The sequence below is a fragment of the Lathamus discolor genome, chromosome 6, assembly GCF_037157495.1.
Source record: "Lathamus discolor isolate bLatDis1 chromosome 6, bLatDis1.hap1, whole genome shotgun sequence".
NCBI lineage: Eukaryota > Metazoa > Chordata > Aves > Psittaciformes > Psittacidae > Lathamus > Lathamus discolor.
Window position 1 is genome coordinate 15,829,860 of NC_088889.1, and position 25,593 is coordinate 15,855,452.

Consider the following 25,593-nt stretch of genomic DNA (forward strand, 5'->3'; position numbering starts at 1 on the left):
CCAAGCCCTGTCCAACCTGGCCTTGAACACTGCCAGGGATGGGGCAGCCACAGCTCCTCTGGGCACCCTGTGCCAGCACCTCAGCACCCTCATAAGAAAGAACTTCTTCCTAATATCCTCTCTCAATCTCCCCCCTGTCCTGTCCCTAGAGGCCCTTGTCAAAAGTCCTCCACATTTCTTGTAGCTCTTTCAGTATTGGAAGACTGTTACAGGTTCTCCCTGGAGCCTTCTCTTCTCCAGAAGAAGCTGTGATGGTTTTGGCTGGGATAAGGTTTATTTTCACACAGGCCTTTAATGTTTTCCTTTTTTTTTTTTAGTCCTTTCCTCATCCAAGGGGCAGGAAAGCCTGGGCCAGTTCACCCTCATGAGCGCTTGGCAGCTTGCAGCATGTCACGCTCCTCTGTTGGTGCAGTTACAGCTCCCACTGCAGCACAGAAGACATCCATCCATTGGAAGAGCCTGGTGATAGAGAAGAGCAAACATTGAGAGCTACAAAAGGACTTCCCTGGGGCACACAGGCATGGTCTGCTTTGCTTCTGGTGGCTTTGCATGCTGAGAAGTGACAGGGCAGCTGCACGCTGTCCATGTGTATACAAACATACCCAAGTGCAGTCTGTGCAGTCCCCCTTCCCTCAGCACTGCCCCTCGGCAAAGCTTTGGTTACGATGCTCCTCAGGAGTCTCCAATCTGTAAACTTTGCATTTCTTTCCCCTGTATCTCAGCAATATCTGCATCCTGAGAGGGCAGCAGGAATATCTCTCAGACAGCTTCCCCACCTTGAAGGAGCAGTACAGCTTCTGCTAGCACAGGCTGAGCTCATTGCTGTGCATGGCCCACAGTAGAGTAACCCAGCCAAGACTTCAGCTTCAAGGTCTCATCACACCCACATCTTGACAACTGTTAGGACACATTCATTCAGGCAGCTTGGCCAGGAACCAGGTATTTCCTCAGTGAAGTGTGATGAGGCATCCAAAATAGCTCAAGAAGCATACAAGAGGTCTGTAAGTCTATGTGAGTCTCAAAGCCTTCAACAGCTACACCAGAGTAGCTATAGCCACCCACCATCCTGCCCCATTGATTCCTCTGGCCCCGAGAACCAGAAAGAAAGAGGACGACACAAGTCAACAAATGGGGACTCATCTGAGTACAACAGCAACTACTGTCCCAGAAAAGCAACCCGACATCTCACCACAGGCTTGGAGCACCTGCCAGTGAAGAAACCCTCACCCAAGGAGACAGAGCTTGTGCCACTTCCTTATGAGATGCCATCACCTCCAAGTCACGAAGGATGCTACGACTCCAAAGGATAGTACTGTGCTTTAATATTTTAGAGACAAGACTTTTACATGGTACAACAGCAGGCTGTACGTCCTAGACATACACACACACTAGGTGTAGTTAAAGCTTGTGTATTTGAACAATACTAATGTTCAAAAAAATGCACCAAGTCTTACAACAATGTGAGCAAAATCCAAGGCCACAAATAGAGAGAGGTATGTTTTAAGGGCTACAGGTCACATGGAAATAAAAACCAATGGTGGTGCAATGCGAACTTTATCCTGAATAGAGATAAGTGGTTAAAACACAACTTTTCCCTTACCTCAGGAGCAAGAGTTTTACAGAGTGTTTTAGAGAGACTTAATTTCCAAACTAAAGCAAGTAAAGAGAAACAAATATACCGGTGTGTGCCCCTTTGGTTCTCAAACTCTCTTTCTTGTTTTTGGGTTAAAGACAGAGTTCTACTCTGAACTTCAGGCAAGAAAGGTTTAAGGCTTTTTCTGCTGGATATTTGAAACATACACTGAAGGAGAAAGTGGCAGTATCTGCTCTCAACCATTTCAGGAAAACGAATACCATAGAGCTAGTGTATTTTATAAATGTGCAAACACAGCTTGTTTACACTAGCAGACAAACACTGTTACAGCACTTAACTCTACAGAATCCAGAACAGAGGATAGTACAAGAGATTTTTCCCAATAATACTGTGAAGATCATCAAGATAAAATTAGTGTAATCAAGCACATGAGGTGGTTGTTCTCGAAAGTTCTTTAGGCCCAATGGAAATTCGACCAGGCATTATTTTCATTCCATTTCCAACACAGGTTGAAGCAAGAGGCAGGAATGTTGGTTAAGATGAAGCTTGCCAGACCAGGAACTGTCTTTTAAGTTCACATGCAGAACATCTTGGATTCATATTCGGCATAGCAGATACCACTATGGGAACCTTCTCTGTGAGCATCTGACACCCTGGCTGACATTTTATTCTTTAACTTTTGCCTCCTGTGCTTAGTTTGGGAAGGGTGGTTTTCATTTGCGCCTCATATTTTCCCAATTAAGAGTTACAAAACACCCATTAAAACTGTAACAAAGTATAAGAAGTTCAGCCAAGTCCAGCTGACTGAACCTTTTGTACCAATACTGCCACATACAGAGGTTGCCACACAGAAAAAAACGCTGTTGAATTCACTTTGATGGCCCCGGAAATGCTTTTCTCAATTGCTCTTACAAAATAAGTTGTCATTTCAGGTTACTTTGCCCTGAAATGACCTGCTGTCAAGCAGAAGAGGTACAACGGTGCTGTGTTCAGGATTTCAGTGCTCACCTTTGGTCCAACATTTATGAGATGCAAATCTTGACATGCTTGAACTCTTCATTTTCAGATTACCAGACTACTTTTAGCTTCTTGATCTAACCCACAGATATCCAAGAGGGAAAGCTCAAAATATAAATATCATTAAAAACCTCTTTGGATCTCTTAGCACTTCACAGACTGGATTTTTTCCCTCCCCCCCTCTTAAAGTTTGATTAAAAATAGTAAGAAACTAACAGTTAAAAGTGGTCAGAGATTCTGAGGCACAGATAAGAAGGTGCATAAAACGGTGTATACTGAGATAAGAATGTGCCCCGAATAATATAGAAGTTAAATCCCTGCACGTTAAGAGGCTAGGACAAATGTGTTTTAAGTTTCTCAAACAAACAAAAAACACACACAAAAAAGGAGGGTTAATACTAGCGAGAACATCAAACACCACCAGAGTTAACATCTCAAAGAGTCATAACATAGACATCCAGATTTTTTAACAGCCACTGTAGGACTTGTAATAAAATATAGTCAGAGAGAATTCAGGACCATACTTTTCAGCAGAGGTGCAGTATTTGCAGCATAGGGGTCCTACAAGGATCCACAGCCTTTCCATCATTTCCTGTGCTGTTCCACATTTATTCTAATAAACATAACTATTTTATAAATATCCATTTCACTCCCAAGCCCCACTTTTCTCCTGAGAGCAGAATATTCTTCATTGCGGATGAAAACCATTTCTAAAACCCGATTTGTTGCTTGTAATTCTGTGACATTACCATCACTGGAAATCCAGGAGGAGCCTACCTCATCATTACATTTTCATTTGCCATCAGAAGTCTTTTACCACACAAAGACTATGACAACAATTCACAACAATTTAGTTTAAAAGTGAGATGTAGGAACAAGTAAGAACAGGCAGCGACACTGGACCAAATCTCCAGAGTGCATTTAGAGAATAACACAGTTTCAGCTCCTGATGAGTGTCAAGAATTCTTCACGGGTCTTTGGATCTTCCCGGAATACTCCCAACATTGTGCTGGTTACTGTTTTACTGTTCATTTTCTGTACCCCACGCATTACCATACACATATGCCTAGAAGAAATGAGAGGGGAGTCAATAAATCAGGTGTACTCAGAAGAAAGAATCGCACAAATGTTTCTTACATGGTCACATTAAATTCTGGGGAAGTGACAAAACCTCCCTATCCAGAATGGACATCTGCCAGTAGTACCTCAGCTGTCTTCTATGGAACAGAAAGTCAAATTCCCAGCCCACAGGTGCTGCCTTCCCCCCTCCAATCCCAGGAAAAATCCCACCTTTCTAAGGTGTATTCTGATGATAAGGACATGCCTGTTGCTAATCCCAGCCTTTGCTCTACTTGAGGAAGCAGAAGGTGCACTGAGGCAGAGCACAGACCTAGTGCAGCTGGGACAGCTGACCACATTGCCAGTTGCCACATCTCTGCAGCAGAGCAGGTAGGCACCCACTTGAATGGCTCCAACCCACTGGGCCATGGGCAAGGATTATTACTGCTGTTGTTATGCACTCTGCTTCATAAAGAAGGATGGCACGCAGCTACCACAGCCAAAGTGGCAACACACAACAGCTCTGCAGCACACAGCTGGAATCACACACACACCATACACTATCACAGAACAGCTCAGAGTAACTCACGTAGCTTCAATAACCACTCCAACTCCAGCGGGCTGTAAGGCTTCTGTGATGGCTATTGCAATTTGTTTGGTAAGGCGTTCCTGGACTGAAAGTACAACAGGGTGCTCAGAAGCAGTGTTAAATCTGACCAGCATCCATGCACAGCCACTATCTGGACAGCAACATTGAATCCTCACTTCCAAGTGTGCCTGTTCCTCACCACCTGTATGCAAGTACTGCTCTTCCTAAGTGAATTTTATTCGTACCAAATCCTCTTTTATGTTTTTAATCCTTGAACAGACCTTTTATTTGCTTGTTAATACTGGAAGTCATTTTGCACTATACCTTTGCAGAAATTGCATTACCGTGATTTATTACAACAGCTCTTACATTTCCTACTACGCAGTTAGATTTTCTTGCTTCTCTATTTTCTCTGAACTTTAACATATTTGTTCACTGGTTTTACTGCTACACTATTCATTCCCTGCACACAATTTCTGCTTCTAAGAAAAGCAAATGAAGATTTAAAAATGAGCAAATTAAGGGAACCTACTATCCCGCAAAGCTTAAGTTCCTGCAGCTCTAGCACTCCTTATCCACTAGTCCGACACCTAATGGCCACTGAGACCTCTGTCACCAAGAACAGGCCAAATTTAACTGCAGGGAGAGAGCAGGCTCAGCCAAATCCAATGTCTCAGGTCCTGCAGCTTCCTCCACTTCTCAAGGACAGCAGGCAGCCAGCCCATGAGATGGCAGCTCTCACTTCATCTCTTTGAGAAAGCCAACAGGATGCTGGGTTACATCAACAAGGGCATCACCAGCAGAGATAAAGATGTCATTGTCCCATGTGCTCAAACTTTCCGTAGCAGAGTTCACCTTCAGTAGCATCCAACTAGTTTAGTTATTCCTGGCAGCTGTATCTTGTAGCACATGTATACCCTGAATCAGTTACTGGCTACAACTATTTTCATGGGCAGATGTTACACTTCACTGGAAATGAAGAGGCTGAGGAAGATGACAGATGAGAAACACTCGTTCAACAACACAGTGGTTTTTGTTACACTAAAATTTGCTCAGCTGTACTCCATGCACAATTATCAGTGCCCTGAGCTGGCTAGCAAAGAAGTGCACACAACAAAGCCAAAAATTCATCTGCTTACCTTGTAATCTTCTACTGTATATTTCCACAATCCTGAAAGAGAAAGGAAAAATACAATGTTAGAGTTATTCCTATCTGACCATCACTATTAACTTGACACTACCAAACAAGACCACTGTACTGATCTGTGTCCTTCCTGGAAATCTGTGCAACAACATGCTGCTGCTCAGCCCTGGCCGGCATTGCTCAGGACATCCCTCAGCACATCTCTGCGTTTACTGATAGTTTCCTCTTACCCAGAGGGTATTTCAGAGGCAAACCTGTCACTTCTTAGAGCTGCTTCTATTTGCTGTTACTTTTGAATTACTTGTACCACCACACGCCTGCATTACACAGATGCATGGGAATCCATGTCCAAAGACTCCCTGAAAGCTAATCCCTGAACTGAAGTAAGACTACCTCCCTCTGCTTCAATCTAAACCAAATGCTGTTTTAAGGACAATTCAGATACTGGGATTCCCAGAAGGCTATTGAAATTAAGCACGAAATGCTTTGGATTCTTGCATTTAACTGTAAATGTAACAAAAACAATGAGACAGAATTACATTTATATAAAAACAGATACTCTCCACCCATATATCACACCATCCTTCACATTTCAATGCAAGGATCACCTTAATACTCCTCTCGAACATGACTTCAAGTTTAAGTTATTTATTGGGCAAAGCAAGTGATACTACCATCATTTATTGCCACAGTCCTGTAACCCACACATTTAAGAAAAAAGCCTTACAATTGCTCTGTAAATCGATGGGTTATTCATGCTAACCTCAAATGCTTAATTACACATCAAGTGGCCATGTAAAGTTGCTACAGAAAGCTTCAATACCCGTCTCATCAGGCTAGACAAAAAGCAGACACTGGCTAGCAGCCTGAGGCATCAGTTACAAGAAACATTTCTGACAATGAGACTTGCCTGCTGCTTTGGAGAGAGAATTATATGCTGAAGACTCCCCTCCAGAAATGAAATGGTTGTGTTACAGCTATTCTAAACGAAGCAACATAATATTTAGATGAAATATATGGATAGGAAACAAACTGATGCTCAGATATTTTTATATTGCTGTTACGTATAAGAAGTCCTGCAAGCATGTTCATGTAAAAACAATTCTTTGCATTAACATTCTCAAGCCCGAACTTAAAATCCAAAGAAATATGTTTGTTTACTGAATGCAGGTCATCCACAACTACAGAAACTCACCATATCAGGCTAATCCTATTACAAAAGATTAGGCCTACAGTACCAGCAGCATCACAAATCTTTGTTTGAACACTGGTTGTATTATGTAGGGCACAAAAGGAAAGCACTAGTTGGCCCACCAATCTTTTCATGGTAAGCACACAAAAGCAAGTGAGAAATGAGAACATTTTGTTATACAAGAATCTAATCTTTTCGTTATTGCAGTATACAGGAGTCTTACCCTTGAAAAAGAGGCAAGATTTAACCTTTCAAGCAGTGCAGGAAGCCTTTCACATACTCATGCATGTTTCTATAATGAGAATAAATAGTAGGAAAATTGTACACTTTAAGCACTGTGTTGCCACTTGCATTAAAAATCACCGAAAACAGTTTTGAGCTCTTTTTTACACCTGCAGTTTAGAAGTAACAAGAGACCAGAACAAGCACAAATCAACAGATGCACATTACAAATGCAATCCTTAATCCTGCATTCAAGCCCTGCAGAAATGAAGCCAAGTGCTAAAGACAATCTCTTCAGCAAGGACGTTCACTCTCAGAAATCCAACTCAAGTAAAACCTTGCATCACCTAAAAAGATCAGCCACATGAGTGCCAGCCAACACACAAGCCATGAACTGCCACACAGACATCTCCAAGTGTAAGCAGGTACAAAAGGCAGTCTTTTGCCCAGCAACTGCAGTGTTGATCTTAGAACCTCATCCTACAATTTCAGCAGTTAGGTACAGCCACAGAGAACATGCAGGAAAATAAATTTAAATGTCAAACTGCCTGTTTCAGCCTTTTAATCAGAGAAAATTCCACTCTTAGAAGCACTACACAAGAAGATACCCTCCCTGTAATTTGTTACCTTAACAAAGACGCGACCTCCAAGGGTTCTTCCACTTCCAAACCAACTTCATTGCTGTGCAAGCAGAGCACAGAATAGGGCTGGCTGACTTTGAAACACTGCAATGTCATATCTACCCATTTCTTACCTGCTAAGAAAAACCAGCAGGCATGCAGATTTACAAGGCTAATTCTCATTAGTGTTACTGGAACTACAGCAAGATTAACAGACATATCAGGGAAAGCATAAGCAAAGCCTATATGGACTTCCTGAACTACAGCCAATTTTTCAGATTCATCTCTCAAGAAACCCTTCCACTCTGGTCCCCATAATGTGCTTATTGAAGGGATCTACCATCCCCTTCCTCACCAGAACTAGAAAGTATCACTTTATAACAAGATTCAGTGCAACAACTGATCCAAAGGAAAAAGCTGAGGAAAAAGCTATTTTGTGTAACAAATGGATTTCTCAAGTGCATCATAACTGCTTTGTTTCTTAAGCATTCTCATCAGGTTTCAAGTGAAAGAAAGAAATGCCAAATTTATCTGAAGTCAGCCAGCAGATGAAAGCTTTAGATTCAGTTTCTATCCAGAAAGTGTGCTCATTTGCAGTGTGGAAGCTTTGGATTTTTGTTCTTATCCATCAATATACACACAAGTATCAAATAGAGACCCCCACTGGTTTTTGTGGCCTGCCTTAGAACATGACCAAATTCTTTGTTGTTCTTGTGCCAGTGCTTCCTGCAGACACCAATGCTTTCAGATGCATGTACAAAAGCACTACAGCTGTACTACAGTCAACTGATGTGAATTAACACAGCGCTCAAAGACTTATCTGTCCTCTCCACAAAAAACATAATGCTGAGGATTGGTCTACATCCAAATCCAGGACACAAACTGAGCTGAGCTTTACAGGGGGACCAGATTAGAAAGATTAGCACAGTTAGCACAGCTTGGAATCCTTTCTACAAATTAGGATCACTTTCATTACATTAACACTTACCTAGCAAGCTTGCTGAGGCCAAGTACTTGTTTGTTAGGAAGATAGCCAATATGTACCTAGACAGGAGAACAAACCATTAACAGCGTCAAAACCACACTTCCAAATGCATACGAAACTCATGCACAGAGAATGAGATGTGCATTCGTTCCAGAACTAACTATGGAACAGTTCAGAAGTCTTAGCATGTGGGAGGAACATGCCGCCATGCAAGCCTGAAAAACTGTGGAGCTAACAGAGACTACAAATGCCTGGTGAGGTGAGTGTCCTGGTGAAGAATAGCTAAGTTTTCCAAGGGGAAGATCACAACTCTTCAAGAGTTCCAAGTTCAGGAATGCTGCTACATTTGGGTGCAAGAAGCAGTCTATTACTCAGTACAGCACTATTCATATAAAATAAACATGGCTTTTCTTCCAAAACTTAAAATGGATTTAGAGAGTGGGAGGGAGAGGGATTGTACTTTACTTCCAATGAAAGTTCTGACGGCAAGAAGTACTTTGCCACCAAAGTCAGGCTGCACTTACTGCTGTTCAGGGTTTTCTTCCCCTGCTTTAGTAGTACCATACATCACTGTGCAATTAAGTCAACATCCATGCTACTCAAGTATGGATTTGCTGAATATTCACACTAAACACAGTTGCACTAAGTTGGAATAAGTTTAATAGAAAAATGCTCAGATACAAAGGTATCTGAGGAGAAAGGCATTTAGCTTCTTGGTTTTAGAAAGCAGCATAGGCTCTGAATTCAAGTGAGTTTACAATTATAACAGATTATAAACCAGCATTGTGTCACTGTACCAAAGACTTGAAAGATTAGCCAAGATACAATAGGTGAGTGTCAGTGTAGGATTCTGTCTTAGTGCTTTGCCTAGAGGCTCCATCTCAGAATCCTGTATTGCTGTATCTGCAGTCAGAGGTACCACAATGCACCTAATTACCTGGCTAACATGCTCATTCCTATCACTTCTGTTGGGTAATCAACCTACTGACACCTGAAAAGACATGAAACATCTCAAAGTGAGAGACATAACTTAGAAGCAAGTGTTGAATCCTGTTCCCCATTGAGCGTTTTTGCGAATTTCTTAGTTTCATTTAAGATAGAACTGCAAATTCAAGACCCACTGGTTGGTGTTTGCAGCCTGTTTGATGTACCCAACAGGAGAATGGTTAGTCTGAGAATATTTAGAGGCATACCAAGTCATTTAGCAGACCATTATACGAGCAGGACCGATTCGGTGTTTGCGAGGAGATTTCTCCAAACCACACAGGCTAAACAGCTAGACGTAAAAAGAATGCATATATTGCCACAGGAGTAACAAAGAGGATAATAGGCAAAATAGAAAGCTTGCACAGAAAAAGAAGTTACCTTGATTTCCAGTATAAAATACTAACAGTGAGAAAAAGCAGATGAAATTGAGTTGACTCAACTAAATAAATGGCTGGTTTCTGTTCGGCTATTGTATTTTTGGAAGACAGTTTTCTTAGAACATATTGAATTTTATAGACAACAAAAGCATTTGCTACTCCCTGGCCTGTGAGTACTTCATGATATAACAGATGGATCAGAATAAGCTCCATCCTTCTGTGCTGATATGGGAGTGAAGAGGCTGAAATATGCTGAAGGGACTACCCACTCTGAATTCTTCATGATGTTTACAGTGGTTGAGAATTTTTATTTACCTTTTAAAGTTGTTGGCATCACAATTTCAACACCCTCTGGAACACCAGTCCCTTTCATGAGAGTCCCAATCTAAGCACCCTCCTGCTAGTCAATTTTGACCACACTCTCCCTGATGGGGCTCATTTATTTAAGACAGGGCTACTAATCAGAAGCTTGTTCTGCGCACAGGGGGTTCCCGAGGTGAATGTGCACTAGATAGCTCTGAGCCAGAAGCTAAATCCATGACAGAGCCAGTGTTCAGGGTGAGCTGGTTTAATATCAAGATGTCTGCCCTCAAGGCTTGCTGCTGCTTCATGAAGAAGAGCTTTGATATTAAATGTCAGAAACCATTAGATTACATAGACTAGGAAAGGTTGAGCATTATATTTTAGGAGCTTAAATTCAAATAAAACTCACATTAAGGAGGTCTTTCTTATTTGTATTCTGAAGATTAACTTCCAGAATCATAGCCGTAAGCAGTAAATACTTAAAGCCTTAAAAGCTTTGTAGTTACAGCTACAAAAGGTCTTTTACATGTACTTTAGGTCTTTTATCATATATTCCCACATTTGTTTTGTGAGGAAGAGTTACCTTTCCAACAAATGGAACGAGATGATGCTCACACAATGAGAACATGTCTATGTCCTTCACAATTACCATCTCGTCGTGATCTTCATCAAAGATGGCGTCATTCAGAACATCTGAAATTAAAGATTCACATTAAAAAAAAATTAACACAGAAGCATGGAAGGTTCTTCCAGCCAGTATCTGAGAAGTCTTGTAGCAAGAGCACAGCTCTCTCAGTACTACAGACTTAAGGGTTAGGATACAGGAGGCAAGTAAAGAGTAATATCGCAAGTATGCTTCGGTTGCATACAGTCATACAGTTGCCACAGTGCTATGTCAAACTATCCACATGCTACACCAGAAGTCAGCCTGTAGTGTTTTATTTAAATAATAGTGTGAGTCCAGATTAGAATGAGTCTAGTGTTAGCAGAATTATTGACATGTTAAGAGGAGAAGAGGACGCCTCAAAATGGGTTTTCATTAGTGCTTCCACATACCGCAAGCAAAGCTGAGCCTGAGGATTGAGAAAAACTAAACCATCACAGCAGTTTTTTCAAACACTTCAACATCAGCATCACCGTTTTCAAGGAGGGTTTGCACTCAAATAAGATACTCTTATTTCATCCTGAAGCACACCAGACAGCAGCTCTTTAGGCACACACAAAAGTTGAAGAGACAGATTTGTATGCACAGATCAGGGAGCGATTCACTGTCCCCCAGACTGAGAGCAGGCCTGTGTATGCATACTCCAGCCTAATTCTGCGCCTCAGAGTTAACAGAATTGTGGAGAAACCCACAAAGACAGAAGGAAGAAGAGAGAGATCAGTAAGAAAAGGGATACATAATGTGACACTTTGCTAGCATCAAAATTTAGCAGGACAGATCCTCAGTTGATTTTCCAGATTTAGCAGTCCTCTGACAAGTCCCTTAGCAATCCTGACACAGGTTACAGCAGATCACTATAGTCTTCACAAAGATTGCAGGCAGCTGGACCATTCTTGGAGAGGTTAAAAGTAGAACAGCCTGAAGAGACCAAGCCTTTTGAAGGATAAGAGAGAAAAGGTGTATAGAAGAGAGAGATTAGAGATAATAACAAGACAGAACAAGCTGTGCAGAAGGGCAAGGAACTCTGCAAGCAACTTAGCTTGAAGACACACTGACACTTGGAGTTACTTTCAGGAGCCAGTCACATACACCAGGACCAGAAGGAACCATTTGTTCAGGGACTGCCCTGCTTCATCCGCAGTGGAGCTCAGCACCTGCAGTGGCAATTACACAAATCTAATAGTCATGTCTGCTCTACTTGCCTTTATGCCTTCCCCTGACATGCACGTACACCTAATGGCCACCATCTGTTGTCGATAACGTATCATCATCATGGAGCATTTTAATTTCCTGTTTGCTATCAGCACTACACAGGTAACCCTGGAAACTGTGTGCAAGATGTTCTGCCTGTGATGCATGTTCTTTCCTGGAATGGCTGGCAACCTGCAAGACAGCAAAGCTGAACCCAAGAAGGCTTTTGATCAGGTCAGAGAGCAGGAGTAAGGGGCATGAAAGAGCCCAGGAAACAACTCTGTAAAGGCTCGTGATTTTGTTCTTCAAATTTCAAAGCCTAGTTTACACCAAGCTTGCAAGAATTCCAATTACATAGGAGCACCATGAGGTTGTATAACTATGAATTCAGCAGGAATAGCCAGAATCCAAAACAGAGCAGGCTCAGAGGAGAGGTAAGAGGAGACAGAGCAGCTGTCTGGGTTCTTAGTCCCCTCCTGCAGCACTCTGCAGGTGTACCATTTCTACAGCAGAAAGGCAAACACAGCTCTCACAAAACCTGCTACTATGAGCAGCATTATTAAAACAAAATCCAAACAGAACCACAGAGCATCTCCAGAGTGATTGCTACTGTTATTAGACCACAGCTTGGCTCATACCAGCCTTGCCAGGAGTGTCTCAGAGTCCAATGTTAGATAAGAATTTATGTCAGCACACTCTCAAAGCAGACTGTTCAGAACAATCAAACACAGCCATGCTCTTATTCAAAGTCATGACAATGTGTGACACAGCATAAGGCTAAAGCTATAACAGAAGGTACTTAAGCCATGAAGTCTCATATATATCTACATATATATGCATATGCACACTTATTTATATATAAATTATACATTAATAGGTCCTTACAAACTTTATCTAAGGAACCTAACTCCATCATGGGAATGCTGAAGACCCATGCTGTATCATGGAAGCAGCTGTTAACCTATTTTAAAGCTGGAGGAAGGAGAAGGTTAAGTGACCCACGAAGCATCACACAGGCAACTTCAGAAACAAAATGCATCCTTCTCATGGCTAAAGCAATCAAGCTTTAGAGGTGTGTAAGCAAACAGATCTGTGTGCTAAGAATATAACCACAGAGCTGGAGGACGTTTCTCATTTATATGAGTCTTGCCAATTTTGCACCTTAGATTCAATATTGCAACCAGAGCACAGATGGTACCTGCTCAGCTACACACAATCTGCAGCTGTGCCTGCAGCATGCTCATTTTAAGTCAGCACCTGTTACTCCTTGCAAAGGAGGACCAGAACCCATAAAGGAAGAAACCAGGTTAGTAGTTTTACCTAACTTTGTCTGCTTTTTTGTGTAAGTGTGTGTGTCATTCAATTTGCAACAGCCACAAACAGAGCCCTGAGAAGCTCAGCCTGCGTCCTGCAGCACGTGTTCTGGACAACTTAACAGAGCTGAAAGGACAGAAGGGGAAAAAAGTCCTCAGATTAACCAGGCCAGAAACAAAGCTGAGGATAAATTCAGGCCTCTTTTGCCACTCTTTCATTTGGAGGCCCCAAAGCATTTATTGCTGACACTCAGGTCAAGATCCAGAAGTCATGTTGTCCCTCCCCAGGCCTGTCCCAGTTCACACAGAGCAATGTGGCTGTTACACTGGCTGCATCTCTCAGCTCTAAAATACTCACCTGCCTTTTTAATGCACCTGCATCTTCCCCATCCCTTCCTCCTGTGACACCAGGATCTTCAAAGCAAAACCATAAAAGTCTACAGGGCTTTTAGAGGGATGAGGGCTTGAACTAAACATTGCTAGCTTGGTTTCCTAACAAAGCAAGGCACCTGAAGCTCAGATGAGCTCCTCAACAGCCTATTTGTTCATACAGAAAGGAAATTCTTCCTCTCAAATGAAACAACGCTTTTACTCCCTCCAAGTAGCACCTACGTAATCATCCACATCAGTAGAATAGGACCAGCATCTCCTCCACTAGCAAGAGGATGAGCATGTTCGTTTATCATCCCTTGGCCCCTCATAGTCACACCTCCCTTCACTCTACTTTTATCAGCAACAGCTGTGTTCAAGTGCTGCTATGAAACCCTTCCCATAAGCCAAAGGAGATTGCAAATATCCCCATTTTCATTTTTCACCACCCCAGAAAAGCTAAGGGAATTTACTGCTTAAGTCCTTAAGCTTAGACATATTGTTGACTAAAAGCTAAGAATCCAAGTTAAAATAGATGGCTGGAAAGAAGGGAACAAATCCAAACATTTTATGTACAGTCAGGGTGCTCTCTGGATTATTCCAGCTGATTTTGCCTTCAACACAGAGCTCAAATCCTGGTATAAAAATTTCAGTGAGCTCTTAAAACTAATTAGTCAACTCTACAGCAAGTTAACTACTGAAACAGCAGAATTAATTCTTCTCCCTTTATCTTCAAGAAGAGTTGATAAAAGCAAATATCAGAATTGGACGAAGACAGAATGAGAAAGACCTTTCAGGATTTTGCGTCAGAGCTAAGCAAAAAGACCTGTTGCTATAGAAACTATTTGCATGGCTTTAATGTGACACAGGAAAGCAAAAGCACCTCTGGCAGCCAAAGACACAAGAGCCCACCCAGCATATGGCTCAGTAGGTGAAGGGAATGAAGGATGGCAGCACTCTGCAGAGCGACACTGCATCAGTTTCACAGCACTTCAAGTATCCCATTTTTATTATGCCTGGGAGACAGAAGAATGATGTAGGCTGTTCTACGAGTTAAAGTACTTCCCCATGGTGCTAAGTCGCCTCACTGCTCCACTTCAGAGTAGTCAGACTGAGGATTGTTCAGTGTCAACAAGAAAAAGGCAGCCTCAGAGATCCCCTGAGCTCATGAATCCTGCTAGAGACATAAGGTTCTCCCGATACCCATTACACAGCTGGTCACTGACAGCCCCTATGCTCTCTATGGTGACCTGTAAGTCACAGCAGGCAGCTGAGGCCATCATAGGAATGAGTTCAGACAAAGGGAGGCAGACATCCCGTGAGACTGGTGTGGCAAGTCACACCATAGCAATGCCTATTAGTTTGGACAAACTGAGATACAGGCTGAGGTCAGGTACCTTCTGCTCTCTTGGGAAGACAGACAAAACCAGTAACAGGGTATCTAGAACAAAACAGTAATGGGTCATGGTCTGGAGGATACTCCAGGAGAGCAGTGCCATAAGCCAGAGACCAAAGGCCAACCAGTAAGGTATAACCAGATGGGGTATGTTGGCAGCCACCTTTGAATGTGTTTCTCCAGCGCCTCTTCACCTGAATACAGATGTAACTAACAGAGGAGGAGACATGAACTAACAGCTGAATATGTGATAGTGAAACCAACAGACTACAAGGGCAGAATTAAATCTGGAAGGAAATTGCTGTGAAAGCCTTTCAGTTGCTTCTGGGTAAGCAGTAAGATGTAAAGTCAAAATTGAATTATTTTATTTATTCCTGTGATGACACTACACGTAACTGTAGTTAGAGAAAATATTCCAGAGAAGAAACAATTATTGCAGGCTTTCAGTATTAAAAAGGTACCAGGAATTTATTACGCACACAGAGAAGAGAATCAGGCTACAAAACCACTCAGTCATGTAAGTTGGTACTGCTGCAGAAATTTAGTGAATTTAGGATAATAAGAAAGAAGGTAAACAGGGTATGCCATTTGCTTCAAGAAATCTTGAAGAGCTCTAGAAAGAGCAACAGCCTATGATGCCACATTATTATTTAAACAGGCAATAGATTTCAAGAGCTGCAGAGAAAAATCAAATGAGCACTGTGGCTTCCTTCCTAACAGAAACCTGACTGAAAAACCTCAGACACAGAGGAATTTACAAGTTTATGACTAATATTTCAGATTTTATCACTGCCACATCAAAGGACTAGAAACAGACATTCAGCTTCCAACAGGAACATTTGTTTCATAAACAAAACTTAATTCCTCAGTTACCAAAAGAGAGGTGAACCAGATGTGTAATTTAAGACATATCATAGAAGCAAAGATGGAGAAAAAGCATTATTGCTATTCAACTAATTCTGGCCTCTATTTGTACAGATTTATTTTCCTACAAGACACGTTCCATGTTGCTGTGGGAGACTCAAGTCTATTCGTAAGAGATCAGTTATTGCAGACTCTAGGATGAAGCTAAGATTAGCTTCTAGAAGTTGTCCTCTGCCAGGAAGTTCATTAATATGTGGGAAAGCAGGGTTATGGAGATACTCTTTAAAGTGTATCAGGATTTCAATAACAATTTCAATGTCTCATGTCATAGAAGGTGCTGAAAGTCCCCTTGTCCGCACTTTCTGAAATCAAAACAGAAGAAAGAAAAAAAAAATCAGATAAGACAAAACACTTTCGAAAAGCAACATGATCAGGAACCTTTAGTATGCAAGATCTGAGAGGTTAAGACATTTATTACATTCCCAACAAAACTGCAAACAAGCTTGGTGTTACTTGAGCATTAATGGGCAGGGGAGATCATCCTGGAAAGTCCAACAGTCCTACTTTCCAGCAGAAGTTTTACTGCATGAAATACCTCTTTCAGCCTGGTAGGCTTCACACATGTAGGGATACAGGTTGAGCAAAGAAACCCCCAAGAATCTTACTCTGAACAACCCAGTATTTCTCACCCTCTGATCTACAAGAAAGAAGCCATTGCTATACCACAACAGCAAGTGGGATTGAGTATGCCCTCAGCAAGCCTGCCGGTAACACCAAGCTGTGTGGTCCAGTTGATATGCTGGAGGGAAGGGATGCCATCCAGAGGGACCTCAACACCCTTGTAAGGTGGGCTGATGCCAACCTTAAGAAGCTTAACCATGACAAGTGCAAGGTCCTACACCTGGGTCGGAGCAACCCCAGGCACAGCTACAGACTGGGCAAAGAAAAGATTCAGAGCGGCCCTGCAGAGAAGGACTTCAGGGTGCTGGTCAATGAAAAAATGGACATGAGCCGGCTGTAGTGTGGGCTCGCAGCCCAGAAAGCCAACCATATCCTGGGCTGCATCAAAAGGAGCGTGACCAGCAGGTCGAAGGAGGTGATCCTGCCCCTCTACTCTGCTCTTGTGAGACATCACCTGGAGTATTGTGTGCAGTTCTGGTGTCCTCAATATAAAAAGGACATGGAACTGTTGGAACAAGTCCAGAGGAGGGCCATGAGGACCATCAGGGGACTGGAGCATCTCCCATATGAAGATAGGCTGAGAAAGTTGGGGCTGTTCAGCCTGGAGAAGAGAGGCTGGGTGACCTCATAGCAGCCTTCCAGTATCTGAAGGGGGGCTACAGGGATGCTGGGGAGGGACTCTTCATTAGGGACTGTAGTGATAGGACAAGGGGTAATGGGTTAAAACTTAAACAGGGGAAGTTTAGATTGGATATAAGGAAGAAATTCTTTCCTGTTAGGGTGGTGAGGCACTGGAATGGGTTGCCCAGGGAGGTTGTGAATGCTCCATCCCTGGCAGTGTTCAAGGCTAGGTTGGATGAAGCCTTGGGTGGCACGGTTTAGTGTGAGGTGTCCCTGCCCATAGCAGGGGGGCTGGAACTAGATGATCTTAAGGTCCTTTCCAACCCTAACTATTCTATGATTCTAATAATGCTGATGCTTGAATTACTAATAGGTTATACTGTTGCATCTATGGAAAGAGAACTAGCAGTACCTTTTTTCCAGGGAAGAATAAAGTAACTCACCAGCTCTTAGCAAAGGGCAGTGCTGTTGATCAAACAGTCTTGTTTGTTTAAGACACTGCCTGCCTATTTTATGTAGTGATGCTTAGCACCTCTCATCCACAGCAAACTAAGCAAGCTTGGAAAATTTATGAGCTTACACCATGGTTGTCATCTGTCAAAATACCAAATCCACAGACAAGATGATGAAGAAAAAGTATTAAGGTTGCATTTTCACCATAGGAAAAGCAACATTCACACTGTTCAGTTAATCTACTCTATAAGACCTAACTAATTAGTACTTGCTTTAAAATAAAAGCTGCACAGCAGAATCACTTATCTTTCAGGGAAATAAAGCATACAAGCATCCTTTCAAACCACAGAGCTTCAGAGAGAGAAGTTACCCTCTCCCAGTATTCCCGATTTTCATTTTCCTGTTAAACATGCTGAAAGGACAGCAGAGCCTGCTTGAAAGCTAACACACCTACCAAAAAAGTCTTTCAGCATTCATTCATGTAACAGCTAGCACCACTACCAACAAACAGTTTAATGAATATGCTGTTTTGCTTAGAGTGCTTATGGATGATGAAACCAGGTTCACTTCCCACTGTAGATGCAGGCAGCTTGTTCAAACTGTGCCTAATGTTTCCTACGGTATTACACAAACAGACCCAACTCCTTTATGATTTACCTTTTGAAGTTAGCATCATTGACATTGACTGTAGCTGACACTTTCTGTAACTTAGCAGTTAGCTCTGTTTAGCAAGATGTAACTGAAGCTGAAGACTTCAGAATCAAAGTTAGTACCATCTGCAATCCTGCATTTCCATTTATTCACTCATTATCTGCATCTGCACACACATGTGCTTTGTAGCATTTATAGAGACTCACAGACAGCACCTCCAAGTATGACATTAAGCCTTTGGTAAAAGGAGAGACAAATCTCTCAAGGTTTAGCCTTTATGTGGCAGGCAATTGCCTGAACCAACTCTAAGAAAGCTAAAGGCAATTGCTATCAGCATTCCTGCTGTTAGCCTTTATTAAACAAGAGGACGGGTTACTGTTCTGTTATATAATTTACTCCCAGAAGTATGAAGTTGATAGATCTGACTGTGGAAAAGAAAACTTGTTCTTGGATACTCATATGGAAGCACTGCATGAAATTGAGAAGTGATATTGTCAGTATCTTGTCTGCTCTGCCATCCTCACCAACACATTAAGAGGTTTCTGTTGGAATGGCTGTTGGTCTACACAGAAACCCAGGTGTGAACTGCTAGCATTTCTTAATCTGGTCCCCAGGTGGATTTCATTTGAAGTCACTGGAGGCATTCTTGCTGCTCCAGTGGAAGTTTGATGACTTTGTATGTCATGTATAGAAGCAAGATCTATACATTCGAATACATTTTGTCAAAGAAAGGCTGAAGCCTTTAGTAAAGCCAGGATTAATACAAGACAAGACAATCTAGAAAGAACAGAAGGAAACAGATTTACACATTTAGCAAGTAAACTCTACGAGTGGCTCTGAAATACAATACTGACCAGCTGCAGAACACAGATAGCAAAGATGAATAAGGGGTAAAGCAAGAACACTGTTACTCTGCATTCGAAAGAGAAGCTGGAAAACAGAATCAGCTTCTGTGTTACATAAATCTGAATGAAGAGAAGGGTCAGAATTTAGATACAATCTTCCCTACAACATTACAAAGCTATGGAAAGTACAAAAATACAAATAAAATCAGGTGTCAGGGAAGCAAAGAGACAAGACCCAGGAAAGATCAAGTAATCAACACATTTAACCATGCCCCAAATATATTATATTCTCAGATGCACAGTAATCAAAAAGATCATAGAACAGTTTGTGTTGGATGGGACCTTAAAGATCACCCAATCCAAACACCCTTCAATGGACAGGGACACCTTCTACTAGATCAGGTCCCTCAAAGCCCTGTCCAACCTAGCCTGGAATGTTTCCAGCAATTGGGGATCCACAACTTCTCAGGACAACATGTTAAAGTGCCCCACCACCCTCATTGTAAAAGATTTCCTCCTGAGATTTGGTCTGAATCTACCCTCTTTTAGTTTAAAACCATTACCCCTTGTCCTGTCACAACAGGCCCTACTAAAAAGTCTGTCCCCACCTTTCTTATAAGCCACCTTTGAGCACTGGAAGCTGCTCTAAAGCCTCCCAGAAGCCTTCTCTTCTCCAGGCTGAACAACCCCAGTTCTCTCAGCCTGTCTCCATAGAAGTGTTCCAGCCCCTAAGCATCTTCATGGACTACTCTGGACTCACTCCTCAGGACCATGTCCTTCCTACGCTAAGGACCCCGGAGCTGGATGCAGTACTGCAGGTGGGGTCTTCAGCAGAGCAGGAGAGTGGGAGAATCACCTCCCTCAACCTGCTGGTCACACTGCTGGTGATGCAGCCCAGCATATATTTGGCTTCCCAGGCTGCACACTGCCAGGTCACATCCAGCTTTTCATACAGCAGTACTCCCAAGTCCTCTTCCACAGGCTGCTCTCAACCCCTTCACCCCCAGCCTATGCTGATACTAGGGGTTGCCCCAACCCATGTCCAGGACCTTGCTGGATAACCTGGGCCAGCACCATACCACAGGGAAGAACTTCTTCCTGGTACCTAATGTAAATCTACCCTCTGTCAGATTAAAGCCATTCCCCCTTGTCCTATCCCTACAGGCCCTTGCCAAAAGTCTCTCTACAGCTTTCTTGTCAGCTCCTTTAGGTATCAGAATGCTGCTCCAAGGTCTCACCAGAGCCTTCTCTTTTCCAGAGTAGATTACACCTTTTTTTCCTGTTGTATATGGAAAATTAAAATGCCATCAGAAACTAATTGCTTTTCTCCTGCCTATCCAAGGCAAATAAGCAGACAGAAGGTTGATTTTAAAGCCTGCAGCTATACTACCATTCACTATCTTGGCTCATCTTAGTCACTTTTCTGGCTGTACAGTCTGGCAACATTTTCACATAGTGGCAAGGGTTGTGAGCACAACTGTGGCCAGCTGAAGATAGGTGTCTCTGCTTCTAACCCTCTGTTTGTACAATCACCACCACAAAGCTTCTACTTGACAAGCCTTTTATGGAAAGATGGGAATTAAAGCTATCATGTCTGTTGCCCTCTGCCTGTTGGGGGGTAAACCAGAACACTGCTCCTCAACACATCCCACAAATCACTGCTTTTACATCTGCCTAGCCAGACAGTTCCACATAATGAGCCAAATAAGCTGCAAAATAAACCTGAGAAAACAAGAAGTCAGGACTGCTTTTTATTGGCTTTTGGAGTTGGTTTTGTGTGTGTGTGCGCTTAATTTTTGTCAATTTGCTGGATGCTGCGGACTTGTTCTTCAGCTACAGCTCTTTCTTCTGTGTCTAGTAAAGAAAACCTGGGAAGACTGAAAGCTTGGCACAGAATCATAGAACAGTTAGGGCTGGAAAGGACCTTAAGATCATCAAGTTCCAACCCCCCTACCATGGGCAGGGACATCTCACACTAAGCCAGGTCACACAAGGCTCTGTCCAACCTGGCCTTGAACACCACCAGGGATGGAGCATTCACAACTTCCCTGGGCAACCCATTCCAGTGCCTCACCACCTTTACAGTAAAGAACTTCTTCCTTATATCCAATGCAAACTTCCCCTGTTTAAGTTTTAACCCATTACCCCTTGTGTCCTACCACTACAGTCCCTAATGAAGAGTCCCTCCCCAGCATCCCTATAGCCCCTCTTCAGATACTGGAAGGCTGCTGTGAGGTCTCTACCCAGCCTCTCTTCTCCAGGCTGAACAGCCCCAACTTTCTCAGCCTGTCTTCATACGGGAGGTGCTCCAGTCCCCTGATGGTCCTCATGGCCCTCCTCTGGACTTGTTCCAACAGTTCCATGTCTTTATACATTATGCAAGAAGATGCGAGTAGCTGGAAAGTAAAAGGATTCTCCACCTGAGGAAGGAATGTTGTTAGTACCACAGCTTCATTTTATTTCCCAGAAAAGAGCAGTCCAAGAGCACTGCACCCAGTTGTGACACTTCCTATTCTAAAGTAGAACACAGCTCTCCCCCAGGCATGGATAATCAGAAGCAGGGACTATTCAGAACTACACTGCACTCAAATGTGAGAGACTAGGACAGACTATTCAGGTCCCAGATAATCCACACTGGAGCAGGAAAAAAGCTGTAAAAAAAACCATGAAGGGAGCTTGAGGCTCTGCACACACCTGGCAGAAAGATGAGAGGGCTTAAGACAGGCAGCAATCTCACCCAGGTTCAACTGAAATTCATGCTCAGAAACTATCACTAAAAAAAAAAAAATCCCATGTTAGAGACTAGCAGGATAACCAAGAGACCTCCTGTGTTTTAGAGCAGTAGACACACATGCAGTTCCCAAATGAGAAGTTATTCCTAGTAGACAAAGGATTATTCTGCAAAACCCTGATGAAACCTCATCTCGAGGAGATCACACAGAAGGACTGAAGACGAGAGGAACAAGGATGGCCATTGCAGCACAGAGCCCATTTTCAGAGGTGAACCTGAAAACCTGGTTTGATTTAAAGGGCAAAACAAATGCCAAGACAGAAAAGCTGCTCCTGGGGCAAGCTAGGACACGACACTGGCACAAGTATAAGCTGGCCCTGAGTAAATCAATGTCAGAAGTTGTACGCAATCTGATTTCAAAAGGCTAAAAGTGGAGAGGTGAAAAAGAAACTAAACACAAAAGCCATCCTTCAAGTTGAAGCACAGTGCGCTCACAGAACAGACTCCAGGCTGTTAGCAGGAGCCCCCTGATGCCAGCCATCAGCATAGCTCAGCTTTTATTTTTTTTCAGCTGCAACACATTGATGCTGTTGTTCTGGGGCAGGCTCCACACACCAGTGCTGTACTCCGGAGAGCAGACCAAGATCATCTGCTTCCGTATTCACATTCAAAAGGTCCTTGCTGACAGTATTTGCCTCCCTTATGCGCTAACAGGAACTTGCTTTTTACCGTAAGAGGGAGCAAAAGGGGAATTCCCCAGCTGAGAAAGGTTCGTTAATGGAAAGACTAAGTAGAAACCTGATACAAATATGAAGTTTTCAATTAAGATCTACCTGCAATATAACCAAGATTCACCTTTGGAGTCGCTGGTGATGGGGAGGACAAATCCCACCCAGCTCCCCTCCTCCTGCCCTCAGGGAGGGCTCGCTGACAGCAAGCAGATAAGGGGGCAAGGATGTGACTCCGGGACGCCTCTCTATATCAGCATTTACTGCTAGGAGCCTGAGATGCGGCAGGGACCTCCCTGACCTCCTCCTTTCTCCCTTACCGCACTTCCTCAAGTTTAATTCCCACCCCTGAAAAACCTCACCTGATAAAAGCACCAGCAGAAGTGGTCTTTTTCGGAGAAAAATTCGAACCACCTCTGTCTGCTGACAGAAGCAAATGCACCACCCGCGCTGAACGCAGCCCAGCTCAGCTGGGGACAGAGGAAATTACAATCAATAAGTTCCTATGCCACAGCTCGAAAAGTTTATGCTGGAGAAAAAGAAGTAAAAGCACTTTCTCTGATCACCGAAACCAGAAGCACAGAAGTTTATGACAGAACGTGAACTTTACCAGCATAGAGCTTAAAAAGGGGGAAGGAGAGGACAGAGAGACCCCGAGGCGTTCCTAATGCTGATGACAAGGGGCATTAGACCGCCGGTACTGTGGCAGGGCAGTGGCGAAGCAATACGGCAGGAAAGCCAGCCCTACGGTTGGCATCAAAGCAGCAGGCTCCAGCTCCGTCGCCAGGAGCCCTCCCTGGGGTGACACCGGCCCGCCCGGGGCAGCTCACCCTACCCGAGATGGTCTCCTGGTAGCCCTTGGTGAAGAACTGCATGGCGGTGGCCGCCCTCCAGGGCGTCTTCAGCAGCCCCTGCCGCTCGGGGTCCTCGCCTAGCGAGCGCAGGATGGTGGTGTACGCGGCCGCCAGGCTGGGCAGGCTCAGCTCGTTGTCCTCCTCGCTGCGGGGCCGCTCGCCCCGCCACCCGTCCCCGCCACCGCCGGGGGAGCCGCGCGGCTTCTCGGCCACTGCGGACGGGGCAGCGGAGGGTGGCGGCGGCCTGTCCTGCCGCGCGTACCCGTTACAGCCCCGCGCCGCCGCCATGGGCGCCGGCAGGGCCCGGCCGCGGAGCGGGCAGAGCTGCGGTGGAGCCCTCGGAGCCCCCGCCCGCCGCCGCCTCAGCTCGACGCTGCGCTCCGGCCCGCCGCCTCAACCGCCCGCTTTATACCGCCCGCGCCGCTGCCATTGGCAGCCGCCGCCGTGACGTCACCCCCTGTGTCATGAGCTGGCCGATCTCAGCCCGCCACGACGGAGAGGCGTCGGGAGTCAGGGGACGTGGGGATGCTGGTAGGCAGAGACCCCCTCATCCCCAGCGGAGGGACGCGGAGAGTCCTGAGGGGGTGCGGGCCCTTGCCCTGCTCGCCAGCTTCCAACACCGGTCTCCATTTTCCCTTCACCCTGTCCGCCTTGGAGAGCTGGTCCTTTTCCCTCCAGCGTGATGCCGGTGCGTTTCACTTCGCAGCCCCCAGTGCTGCTGGAACACTGTCATACCCGTCCTGCGGTGCTTTGGGTCGCTGGTGGCATGGTACATCCGCCAGAAGGATTCCAGGGAGGGATTTGCCCTCCTTCATGACAGTCCCCACCACTCCACTGCAGCTGGGTTTCAGTCCCTTCCAACCTATGAGCTCCACAGCCCCCTTCCTGCTGCTCGTGTTCCCCAGGGTTTTCATAGTCCCACCTATGACTCTGGAATGTGCCCACATATTTGGTGGTTTCTGTGGAGATCTGACCGGGATGTCACCCCAGTGGTGGTTTGAACATCCTCCAGGCGGTTTTGGGGAAAATATGGCAGACAGAGCACAGCTCACCTTTGCTGACAGCCCTTCCTGCTCCGTCCCAAGTAGGGTTCAACTACCCCAAGTAGGGTTCAACTATTGGTTGCTTGGAAGGGAGATCCCCTCAGCTGCAGCTGATCTGGGATTTCATAAGATAGAAACCAAGTCTTGGGTTCAGCTGAGCATAGTGTGTATGCTGTCACCCCAACCATGAGTGAAGTAACTAATGTTTTCTGGATTGGCATAAAAATAAATGGCAGAGATACTAAGGGACACAGCCCTCTTTTAACACCTGATCTGTCCATAAGACAGCAGGGAAAAATTCTTCACCCTTGTGCCTAGGAAATGGTAAATTGCTGGGGAGATAAAGAGGGGAAGGAGCTGTAGGAGGGGTGGGGTGCGGAGCATGACTCACTGGCTTTCCTCCATCTCCTTCTGGTGCAAGATCTATGTTTAACCAAGACAAGCAAAAACAAAGAGGAAAACCCCAGCAGCAGTAGCACACGCTACATTTATCATTCATTTCCAATCACAGGTTTCACCAGAAAGGAGCCAGGATGACTCAGGTAAAATGAAGGACCCAGCACTGGCCTGCAGCCAGCCAGGCTTCACTGTGGTTATATTGCCCCAGGCTCCAACTGGGATCAGAAACTGCTGTACTGGAGGACTTGAAGCCCTGAACTCTATGCCTGTTTCTCTGCAGGTACCCACTGAGGTGCAGCTGGGTATCTTGCATCATTCACAGCCCTCTGAGGATGTCCAAATCCTCCATATAATCTAGTTGGGTTCCCTTAAGTAGACAACACAGTGCAAAAACCGTTCTACCACTTTCACTGGGATAAAGACCAAGCTGGCATGGTTCAAAGTATTGGATAGCATTTCTTAGGAGCTGCAAACCACTGACACCTAATCGTCCCTAGGAGAAACGGGTTAGTAAAGGGCATCTGAGTATTTTGGCACTCCCTAGTGTTTTCTACCTTTATTTTCTCAGAAAAGAGGAAAATAAACTCCCTCTGGAGTCACCCTGGACTTTACAACTGTTTGAACTACACAAGCTGGGGGAGTTGGTTGTAATTTTTTTCCTGTTTATGGGGAGAGAAGGGTGGTTGCCAGCTTGTTTGCTA

At 44.2% G+C, this 25,593-nt stretch overlaps 1 protein-coding gene across 1 annotated transcript; it reads right to left on the minus strand.

The window, feature by feature from the left end:
* Window positions 1-1,298: 1,298 nt before the first annotated feature.
* On the minus strand, window positions 1,299-23,821 carry GCH1 (GTP cyclohydrolase 1). Its single transcript, XM_065683067.1, has 6 exons — window positions 23,432-23,821; window positions 10,673-10,782; window positions 8,426-8,481; window positions 5,399-5,430; window positions 4,260-4,344; window positions 1,299-3,677 (listed from the first exon to the last, which is right to left on the minus strand). Exons 1-6 carry the CDS (start codon window positions 23,736-23,738, stop codon window positions 3,551-3,553), a joined length of 717 nt encoding a protein of 238 aa, XP_065539139.1. The 5' UTR covers window positions 23,739-23,821; the 3' UTR covers window positions 1,299-3,550.
* Between the last annotated feature and the right edge of the window lie 1,772 nt (window positions 23,822-25,593).

Bases quoted from the DNA above. Each gene is read 5' to 3' on its own strand.
- GCH1 (XM_065683067.1), bottom strand. From the start codon at position 23,738: ATGGCGGCGGCGCGGGGCTGTAACGGGTACGCGCGGCAGGACAGGCCG. The intron at 5,431-8,425 runs GTAAGTGTTAAT...TTTCTCTTTCAG, and splicing joins GGCCTCAGCAAGCTTGCTAG to GATTGTGGAAATATACAGTA. The intron at 3,678-4,259 runs GTGAGTTACTCT...CATTTCTTCTAG, and splicing joins GGAGTGGTTATTGAAGCTAC to GCATATGTGTATGGTAATGC.